Raw genomic sequence first — 11823 nt, forward strand, 5'->3', positions numbered from 1 at the left:
AAATCAGGATCAAGTGGGATTCATCCCAGAAATGCAAACTATTGCAATATTCAGAAGTTAATCAATGTAATTCATATATAAATAGTCTAAAAAATTAAAACCACACAATCATAAATTAACATAAAAAAATTCCACTAAATTCAAAATCCATTCATTAACCTAATAAAAAGAATCTACAAAAAGCCTATAGCTAACATTATACTTAAGAGTGAGAGACTGACAGCTGAAACTAATTCTAATAAATGTGTATTTCATAATAAAAAATAATTTAATAAAAAAAAATGAGAGACTGAATGCCTTAGTCCTAAGATAGGGGAAAAAGACAAGAGTGTTTACTCTCAGCACTTCTACTTAAGATTGTGATGGAAGTTTCAACTAATGCAATATGGCAAGAATAAAAATGAAAGACACAGAGTAAGTCTACACAGAAAAGTCACAAAAAGATCTTTTAAAAAGTTCCTTGCACTAATAAGTGTTGTCAGCAAAGGCAAAATTCAAAGCCAATATACAAAAGCCAATAATATACAAATACGTTCAGTTGGAATTTGAAATCAGATAAACATAATTTGCCATAGCATGCACATGTGTGCACACACACACACAAACAAAATGGTAGGTATCTCCATCCTGAAAACCAGTGATGAAAGAAATCATAATGAAAGAAATCAAAGAAATGCTAAATAAATGGAGAGTGTATGTTATTTATGGATTGGAAGGCTATATAGTATTAAGATGTCAATTCTCTTTAATTTGACCTACAGATTCAATGGAATCCCAGCTGAAAGGCCAGCATGCTTTTTTATAAATATCAAGCAGCTCATTTTAAAACTGATACAGAAGAAAGTTGGTGGACTCCCATTACCTGATTTCAAGAATTTATAAGCTAGTGTAATATAGTTAATGTGCTATTGGCATAAGGACATGTAGGTGAATAAAAAATAATAGAATGCCACAGAAATATACAATCTCAGACACACAGAATATATCTGAAATATATACATATGCAGAAATATGCAAATATACCCATCTGTTTTCTAAGATCATGCAAATGCTGTTCAATGAAAAAATGATCTTTTCAACATATGGTGCTAGAATACTGGATTCCCTCTTCGAAAATTTAAACTTGACATGTACCTCATAATTTCTATAAAAATTAACACCAAATACCGTATTTCCCCATGTATAAGACTCTCCCATGTATAAGACGCATCTTAATTTTGGGGCCCGAAATTTGAAAAAAATGTATTATATAAAGTCATTGAACTCAAGTTTTATTCTTCATAAAATTCATACAACTCCTCATCACTTGCAGGAAATGCAAGTAAAAAAATCTACAACCACTGTATAAGACGCATCCAGTTTTCAGAACCCAAATTTTTTTTAAAAGGGTGTGTCTCCTACATGGAGAAATGCAGTAGATCACGAAGTATAAAATGTGAAATTTAAAAATTTCTAGAAAGCAAAGGAATAATCTGTGTTTCTTTGAGCTTGATGTTTCTAGGCAGGACAACAAAACCATGGTTCTCAGAGAAAATTAAAGATTTGGACTTTATCAAAGTTAATGCTCAGTTTCAGCCAGGCTCCTCTGAAACCACGCTAAGAGAAGTGGGGTGCAGCTTCACTACTGCCAAGTGGGGAAAGAAGTCCAAGTTCCCCACAAAACCTCTACTGACACCCTGGGAGTTGGAGAAGAAAGTTGCCACTTTAACACTGGGCAGGGGTGAGAAATCAGGCCCCCACAAGCCTCCTACTGGCACCCAGTGTTTCATCAGGTCCTCAGCTCATCTTTATTCTTCTCTCCATCTTTCAGAATCTTACAAAACATACACATACACGTGTGTGTGTGTGTGTGTGTGTGTGTGTGTGTGTGTGTGTGTATTACACGAAGTCAGGCAATTAAGTTCGCGAACTCATCCTAGAAAAAGTGCTACATACCTCATTGCTGAATATCACTATGGTCACCTTCAAAGTACTCCCCTTCTATGCACCCACACCAGAGCCTAGTCAACCCTTCAAAGTAATTTTGGAACTCTTACTGGAATGGCCATCAGAGCTGTCATCATATTACCCTTGATGTCCTGAATGTCATCAAAATGTCTTCCTTTCAATATTTCCTTTATCTTCAGATCAAGTACATAGGGAGGGTATTCCAATACAGTTATTTGTTTACTGGGTAAAAACTTCCTCACAGACAGTACCATGTGAGCTGGTGCATTGTTGTGATGCCAGAGCCATGAATTGTTGACAAAACTTTTTCATGTAGCCTTTTTAGCACTTCCAAAGAGTAAACTTGGTTAACTTTGTCCAGTTGGTATAAACTCATAATGAATAATCCCTCTGATATCAAAAAGAAGTTAGCAACATTGTTGCAACAACATTGCAAACTTCTCAGACCTCACATGTAATATATATACATACACGTGTGTGTGTGTATACACATACATATGTGTGTGTGTGTGTGTGTGTGTGTGTGTGTGTGTGTGTGTGTGTGTAAGGCCATATTTAACTGAACTTAGTGGGTGAAGTAGGAAGGAATATATTTACTCCATCTTTTCCCTGGTTGAAGTTCTTTATATCTTATTAACTTCTTCCCTAAGCATGAACATTTTTTCCTTACCATCGTAGAATATTCCTAGTTTTGCTATGAAAATAGGTCATTAAACCACCTGAATCCAATTTTTTGTTTTGATCTGTAAGTTTTCCTCAGAATTCTTTCCTCACTGCTCTGTGGGGATAGTGTCATCTGTCAAAAACCAATTGTCTATAACACATGTTTTTTCTTGAGCTTTCTTTTCTTTTTCACTAATTTATTAAACTATCCCACCCCCCAGCTGCATATTACTTAACTACTCAGCGCTTTACATAAATTCTTGATATCTGGTAGAACAAGGTCACTCTATTTTATGAATGGGATTTAGTTTGATATTTCATTAACTCTTTACAAATATATATCCCCACTTGAATTTTTTACATAAAAGTTCTTCTTTCGTTTTGTCTTTGTTAGGGTTAGCTAAAGTTTCATCCATTTTATTGTTTTTTATTCTAAGAAACTTTCTACAATTTCTCAGTTTTCAAGTTTATTATTAATTTCACTTTTAAATGCTTCTGCTTTCATTAGTACATTTCTGTTATACTTCTTGCTTTATTTATTAATGTAAACATGAGACTACAAATTTACCTGTGTACATTAATTTAGCTACATCCTAAGGTTTCTAATATGCACACTTATTTTTATTATTTTATAAACGTCATGCAATTTTGGAATTGATTTCCTTTGCTATACACTGTTTAAAAGAGATAATTTTTTTAAATTCCCTAATTTATTTGTTTACTCATTTTATCATTAATTTCAAGAATTATCAAAGTATGTTGAGAGAATATTATTTGTGATGACTTTAATTTGTTGGATTTATTATTTGCTTTTTAGACTAAAACTATATTTTCACAATTTTTTTATTCCATGGGAATTTGCAAGGCTTGTCCTTTGATTTCAGCATACACATATACAAATACATGTTTCACTTTAATACAAGTATCATTTATCTCCTCTATAGACATATTTAATGTCCACAATATTTCTTATTTTATCAGATGAGGTACAGCTGGACCTCAAATAACTTCCTTTCATGACAACATTGATAAGAAAAAAAAATCAATTCCCAGCCAGGGCCACAATCTGTGTAGAGCTGGCACTTCTGCGTGGGTTTTCTCCAGGTACTCTGTTTTCCTCTCATAACCCAAGATGTGCATGTTACATGAAATGGCATGTCTGCATTGCCCCCAGTCTGACTGAGTGGGGAGTGTGTGATGCACCCTATGACGGAACGGCATCCTGTCCAGGGTGGGTTCCCTCCTTCAGCCCTGAACTGCCAGGATAGGCTCTGGCAACCTGCAATGCTGAACTGAAATAAGCGGGTTGGAAAATGATGATTCATCTTTCTGAAATGCATGGATAGCTCACATTTAATGAATGTTTAATGTTAGCAGTGTTTTGGATCTTTATGTAGAAGTTTGGTGATGTTTTTGCTGTAGGAACATAACTATTGTTTATATCAATTAGCCTATGATAAAGGTGGTTTCATTATAGGTCAGTTCGCTTCAAGTCAGTTTTCAAGAACCTATAGACAATGTTAACAGACACTTACTGTATATTAGGATCTCCTAATCCAAGTGAATTTTAAGTTCTTAGAAATCCATTATTTTGTGTTTTATGATCATTGATATCATATTGTTTGATGCAGTTTTTCAAATGCTTAAGGGTTTACATTAACCTGTGCTATTGCATTAGAGGGCCTTCTTTTATATAACATATAATGACATTTGATATTTTATAATGGATATATCCATTATATAACGAATATAATGCCAAAATTCAAAACTGAGTAATAGAATATTAAATCCTAAATAATTTTATTTTAATTGACTTAATAACTTTACCATTCCTTTATTACAATCTTCCTAAGATACTTATTTGGGGATATCCTTTTTAGCCAATAAGTATGATCCAATCATTTCTATTTAGTGACTGCAAAATACGCTTGATCTAAATTATGTTAATCTTTGTTACCCTGTTTAAATGGCTTCACAACCCTGTTTAAATGGCTTCACAACAAAAACCTTCAGTGAGAACACTTACTTAAGATGATTTTACTTTTGTGCTCAAAAAATTATATTGAAACTATAACTTTCGAAATTCTTGGAATTGTTTATTAGTTTACACAAAGGCCAATAAGCACATGAAAAGATGCATGCCCTCATCAGTGATCAGGAAAATTGTTATGGACTAAACTGTGTCTTCCCTAAACTCTTATTTTGAATCCCTAGCCCCCAATGTAACTGTATTAGGAGATAAGACCTTTAGGGAGGTGATTAAGGTTAAATGAGGTCATAAAGGTGGGGCCCTAACTCTGTAGAACCGGAGTCCTTATAAAAATAGGAAGAGACATCAGAGCTCTTTCTCTCTCCATGGGTGCACAGAGGAAAGGCCATCTGAGGACATGGTGAGTCAGAAAAAGGCCTCACCAGATATCAACCATGCTGGCCCCTTGACTTTGGACTTTCAGCCCCAAGGACTGTGAGAATAAATTTCTGCTATTTAAGTCACCGAAACTTACAGTATTTTGTTATACCAGCCCAGCTGACTAACAGAAATGCAAATCAAAACCTCAATGATGTAGCACATCACATGCACTCGGATGGCTACAATCAAAACGTCAGCTAGTAAGTGCTGGGGAAGATGCAGAGGAAATCAGAACCTTCATACACTGTCATTAGGAATGTAAAATGGGACAGCACTGTGGAAAAAAGTCTGGCAGTTCCACAGACTTACCATAGAACCCAGGAATTCCACCTGCTAGGAACTCAAGAGAAACAAAAGCATATGTCCATGCAAATGCTTGTAAATGAATGATTCTATAAGCATTACTCAATAACAGCCAAAAGGTAGAATTCCAAAGGTCCAATGATGGACAAACAAATGTGGTATATCCAGACAATAAATATTATTTTGAAATTAAAAAGGTGAAGCACTATTACATCCTATAAGACATCCTTGTAATGCAAAGTGAAAGAAACCAATCACAAAAGAAAACACAATATGGAATTCCATTCATATGAAATGTCCAGAATAGCCAAATCTAGAGATAAAAGATCAATGGATGCTAGGGCTGGAAGGGACAGGAGATAGGGAGGTGATAGCTAAAGGGTATGGGTTTCTCTCTGAGGTGAAGAAAACTGACTGTGGTGATGTTTACATATATCTATGACTATGTTAAAAACCAGTGAACTATATACACCTTAAATGGGTGAACTGTGTGATATGTGAATTACATCTCAATAAAGCTGTTTAAAAAGAAAAACAACTTTCAGAAGTGCTTCCCTCTAAGGTCTAACTACCCCTGGAGTTTCCTTCGGTCTGTGCTCACTCACCTGGGTACCTCTGGTTCAGGGATTCTTCCTCTAAGGACCAAGGCTCTTCGTCTTGCTCCAACTTGAAAATCACCTGGGGTTTGGTAATGCAATACCCTGTGAACATTAACAATTGAGGGTATACCGGTGGAGCCAAAAAAATGTATACACATTTTAAGAGATGTTATCTATGTATTACTTTTCGACATTGAATTGAATTACGGTAACAATGTGTAGTATGACATTCGCTCAAAAGATGTGTTTGGGAATGATCAATTTTACTTCCAACAAGATGCTGCCTCACTGCATTTCCACCAAGATGTGAGAGCTTACCTTGATGAGAATTTGCCAGGACAATGGATAGGACGAAGAGGTGTGGTTGAGTTTCCCCCATATTCTCCTGACTTAACACCCCTTGACATCTACCTATGGAGGACCTTAAAGGATGTGGTGTACTATAGAAAACCAGCTACATTGGCAATATTTTGGGAAGAAATTGAAACAGTATGTGCAGTGATACAAGTAGACACTTTGGTCAACATTGCTCAAGCAGTAGTTCGCTGTCATCAGAAGTGTCTGGATGATGATGGTAACCACTTTGAGCACCTCTTGCAATTACAGAAGTCAAACGTGACTTGTATTCATCTTTTGTTATCGGTATAAATTGATTAGTACAATTTTAACAGTTTTTTCCTTTCTTAAAATGTGTATACATTTTTTTGGCACCCATTGTACATAGACCAGATCTCGGGCTTTCTAGTTTCTGAAGGTGGAGAAAGATACAGCAGCAGCAGCAAAATGAAAGCACCCATTTGCTGTTTTCAAAGGAAAAGCAATACTACAAACGTAGTTTCTATTTTTCTGAAGGATTCAGTTACCTAGGCCCCTTAATCAAAAGCCTGAATAACATAAATATCCACAAAGTGTGCATGTGCTTAGATAATTTAAAAAAAAAAAAAAGAATTGTATTCCAGAGTGAGTCAGGTGGTCAGGTCTGCTCACCCACGGAGACGAGGTGGCTGTAGGTCTCCAGCATCACATCTCTGTAGAGGGCCCTCTGAGCAGGACCCAGGTATGGCCACTCCTCCTGGGTGAATTCCACAGTCACATCCTTGAAGGACACTGATTCCTGTGATAACACATTTTGTTCAAAAGTTCAGAATTAGGTGACAGAGGAAATACCTGTTGAGAACTACTATTTTCCTATTTATGCTTAAGGCTCTAAAACAAATAAATACAAAGGATGTCTATTTTTTTACCTAATTTGTCTTGAACTTTGGAGTTACTGAATTAGTTAGAAATGCTTTTAATATACCATAATTTATATGTATTTATGAACTGCAGTTTTTTAGGACAAGAAAATTTCAGTATATGGAGACTTCCTACAACTCTTCTTCCACATCCCAATGGACTGTCCTAGAGAATTCTAGGACATTCAATCCCTCCATGGACTCCACTACAATAAATGATGGGAGCCAAGGAAGAACTACATGGAAGCTGTGGTGATAACATACATGACTGAACTTCTATCTAAATACATGTAAAAAGATATATAAATCTAGAGCTTATGAAGAGCAAAGCACAACTTACCAAGGAGTTGGATTCAGAGACCTGTATAAGAGAACTGTGTACACTGAAGTAATAGCAGTGGATATAAGGGTAGGGATGGAATCACAGCGCAAAAGCAACAACCAATGTGATAACTACTTTCTTATATAGCTACCCAGTCTAGAAACATGAGCAGCTTCTTGAATGCTGTCGTCAAATACTGATATTGGGGACACAACAGGAAAAAACTGTTAGAATTTTTAGTGAGACAGATCTGGTCATGTTGCTACTGAATGTCTGTGGAACACTAAGCTGGAGCTGTCCCTTAAGCTAGTACACACATAGTTGTAGAACACAGAGGAAAGGTCTAGGATGAAGACAAGCATTAAGGAGTTATGAGCAATTTGGGTGGCAACTGAAGTTATCAGAGGCATCAGACAACAACTTGAACACACTGGGATTGAGGAAAGCAAAGTACCAAATACAGAATTTCAGGGACTGTGAATATGCAAGAGGCTGGCAGAAAACACATAGGTCACAAAGCCAGAGAAGAACTTTTCTAAAAAGTAATAACAGAACCATGAGAGGGTAGAGTTTTAGAAACTGAGAAAGGGAAAGTTTCACAACAAAAGACTTCAAAGAGACTAGGAGAAGGGAGAAGTGTGAAGTTGCCATTCAAGGGGTATAAAGTTTCACTTGAACAAAATATTAATTTCTAGAGATCTATTGTACAACATTGTGCAGCTAGTTAACAATACTGAATTGTACACGCAAAAAAATTGTTGAGAATAGATCTCATGTTAAGTGTTCTTATCAAAATTAAAAATAAAAAAATAAAAAAGTAGGTTGAGAGATAAGAGGACAGAAACAAGTAATTTTCCGGTGTTATGTATTCAATTATGCTTTCATTGAAGTCTTCAGTATTCCTGAATTAATATCTCCTCTGTGTGAAGCTCAGTGCTAGTAGCGGGGAACTAAAACAAATGAATAAAAGAACAGGAACACCTCTGATTAAATTTATTTTGATTGAAAAATAGAAAATTTAACTATATTTTGCAAAACTAAAAAATTAGTGAGAAAAGTAGCATTGTTCTTTTTTCATTTTTGCCAATCTCTTTAATATCTGGTTTAATAAAAATCAGCTGGATTAAAAAAAATTATGCTGACAAGTGATGGAACTGAAAATGTTGTTGACATTCAAAATTATTCAGCTTCAGGTGTACAGTGCAGTGGTCAGGCATCTATACCATCCATGAAGTGGTGCCCTTAATAAGACAAGTGCTCATCTGACACCCTACAAAATCTTTATAAAATTATTGATTGTATTTCCCCAACTGTCTTTCATATCCCTGTGGCAATACTGTGACTACTACTCTGTACTTTCTAATCCTTTTACCTTCACCCCATCCCCAACTCCTTCCCATCTAGTAACCATGAATTTTTTTCTCTATATCTCTGAGTCTATTTCTATTTAGTTTGCTCATTTATTCTGTTCTATTAGATTCCACATATAAGTAAGATCATATGGTATTTGTCTTTCTCCTTCTGACTTATTTCACTTAACATAATATTCTCTAGGTCAGGGGTCGGCAAACTGAGGCTCGTGAGCTACATGCAGCTCTTTGGGTCTGGTGTGTCTCAAAAGTTTGCCAACCCCTGGAAGAGCCAATCCTGTCCCTCACAACAATTTAAAATTATTAGAGAGCCATAAATATATTTTTACATAATAACCATTATGTGAATAATATCTTTGAAAATTTTTATAAATGAAACTATGATAGCTTTATTTTCATTTTCAATTTTACTTCAGAGCCTGCGGTTCGCGAGCCACAGTTCGCTGACCCCCTAGCGGCTCTTCGGTCTCAAGTTTGCTGACCCCTGATCTAAGTCCATCCATGTCATTGCAAATGGTAAGATTTCATTGTTCTTTATGGTCGAGTAGCAGATTAGGGGAGGGGAGTTATCACTTTGTGAGTGGTGTAAATGTCTAACTAGTTCATTGTTTTGTACACCTGAAACTAATGAAAAGAAAGAAAGAGAAAAGAAAGAAAGAAAGAAAGAAAGAAAGAAAGAAAGAAAGAAAGAAAGAAAGAAAGAAAGAAAGAAAGAAAGAAAGAAAATGTTGGAGTAGGGATCCCAGAAAATTCTCTCCTCTACAAAAACATTGAAAAATTATAAAAGTTAACAAATAATCTGTGGAAATATACAAGAAAACAGCTGAATCACAGTAAAAACAGTGATACTGTATCCTTTTAATTTACCCTGTTCCCATCACTCTCTCAAAAACTCTGTTGTAGTTTGAGAACCAATGGTCCACTGTCAGCAAGACGGACAGAATTGGGTTTGAGTTCTATCACAGCCTCATTCCCAGAAAACTATGATTATTTAGCCTGTTTGGTGGTTCTCTGAAAGATCCTACTTACAAAGATGTTTTTATTTAAACTAACTTGGAGCTCACATGGTATGGAAAAGTATTTGTCAAAACATTTAAAGGCATTTATTAACTTAGTAGCTACCTGAAGTGGTGGATAACAGCAGGAGCAAACAATAGCATAATCAAGAAGCTTAAAAGGAAATGCTGGGGAATGGGATATTCATAAAGATTTTGAAAAGCTATGATATATTTGTGAGAATCTAGAAGGCTACATACATGCATAGAGCTGTGCACAAGCCCAGGGCTGAGACCATGCTCAGGAAACATGTTAGAAGGCCCTAAGCTGTCACCTCTAGGTGACCATGAAGTTTGGCATAAGAAGTAAAGGCTACTACACACTTGTAAACTGTCTGACTGACCATTGAAAGAATGCCCTGACACGCACCGAGAAAAGATGGGAGACTTACTGATTCCAGGCATTGAAGAAAATTTCTTAAAAGACTTCAACTGTTACAGATCACAAGAAATACAGGCTCTATGGAATTAGTTCAGAAAAGTCACTGAACAAATAAATTTCAAGAATGACCACTGTAGAGAAGAGAAATCCTGATTTCTAAAGTTGCCATGTTATTTTATTTAAAATGTCCAATTATCAACAACAAAATGCTGAACAAGGAAAAAAAAAAACAAGAAAGACATGAATGCAGGAAAAAGTGTAATCAATAGAAATTGCTCCTGAGGAAGAAGAGATTGGACTTTCTAGGCAACGACTTTAAATCAGCTATTTTAAATATGGTCAAAGAAGTCAAACTCGAGGACTAAAGGAAAGTATAAGAACAATATTTCACTAAATAAAGAGATATACATTAAAAGGAACCAAATAGAGACTCAAGAGTTGAAAAGTCAACTGACACAAAACTTTCACTAGAGGAGTCCAACATCAGATTTGAGCAGGTGAAAGAATGAAGAAACTATATGTCCATTTCAATATGTCCGTTAAAAGTATGCAGTATGAGAAACAGAAAGAAAAAACAATAGAAAATAACCGTGGGATAGCATTAAGTTAAATATATGCATAATAGGAGTCTGAGACAGAGAGGAGAAAGAGACTGAAAGACTATTTAAAGAAATGATGGCCAAGAAGTCTCCAAATTTGATGAAAAACATTAATGTATACATCCAAGAAAGTCAACAAACTCCAAGTAGGATAAACTTGAAGTAAGAGAGCCACAACTGGAAACATAATAATCAAACTATCAAAAAGACAGACAATCTTGAAAGCAGCAAGAAAGTAACTTATGTACAAATTCAGTAACAGCTAATTGCTAATCAGAAACCATGGAGGATAGGAGGCAGTGCGATGACATATTCAAAGTGCTGGAAGAAAAAGGTTGTAACTAAGAATACTATGTCCAGCAAAAATGTAAAAATTAAAACCTTCTGAAATAAACCAAAGCACAATATGTCAAAAGCAAAACTGCTCTACACGAAATAATATAGAAAGTAGTTCAGCAAAGCTACAGAGATAGAAAGTAGCTTAGTAGTTTCATGGAGTTTGGGAGGGGGAAATGGGATAATGGGACAGTATAGTTAAGTTTACAGAGTTGCTTTCAAGGAGATGAAAATGCTCTAAATTGACTGTGGTGATGTTTGCACATATTTGTGAGTAAACTTTTAAAAAATCATTGAATTTTATACTTTAAGTGGGTGAATGGCATAGTACATGAAGTGAATCTCAATAGAGCTGTTTTAAAAAAATGAAAAAGGATAAAATCAGTATAGGAAAATAGAGATTAAGGGGCCAAGGATGGAAACTAGGGATCTGCCATGTAAAAGGACAATAGAGAGAAGATGAATCCATAAAGACAGCAAGCAAAGGAAGGACAGAGCTAGTGGAGGGTGTCACAGACACTAACAGAAATGTTCCAGATGAAAAAGAGTGAGAAGTAGAGGCAAGTGATACAGAAAAGTCAAGTAAGGAAAGGATTAGACAA

General features: G+C 35.5%; 1 protein-coding gene across 2 annotated transcripts in view; it reads right to left on the minus strand.

Moving 5' to 3' along the window:
* LOC109378387 (zinc finger protein 658-like) overlaps positions 1-11823 on the minus strand; it is a 24054-nt gene that overhangs the window by 5533 nt on the left and 6698 nt on the right. For both annotated transcript variants that reach the window (XM_019634781.1, XM_019634780.1), the window contains exons 3-4: positions 6910-7036; positions 5929-6024 (exon numbers count right to left, since the gene is read on the minus strand). In XM_019634781.1, the coding sequence (XP_019490326.1) occupies positions 5929-6024; positions 6910-7036 (223 nt within the window). The remainder of the gene's footprint in view (positions 1-5928; positions 6025-6909; positions 7037-11823) is intronic.

Source organism: Hipposideros armiger, unplaced genomic scaffold (genome assembly GCF_001890085.2).
Source record: "Hipposideros armiger isolate ML-2016 unplaced genomic scaffold, ASM189008v1 scaffold_1931, whole genome shotgun sequence".
In the NCBI taxonomy this organism is placed as follows: Eukaryota; Metazoa; Chordata; class Mammalia; order Chiroptera; family Hipposideridae; genus Hipposideros; species Hipposideros armiger.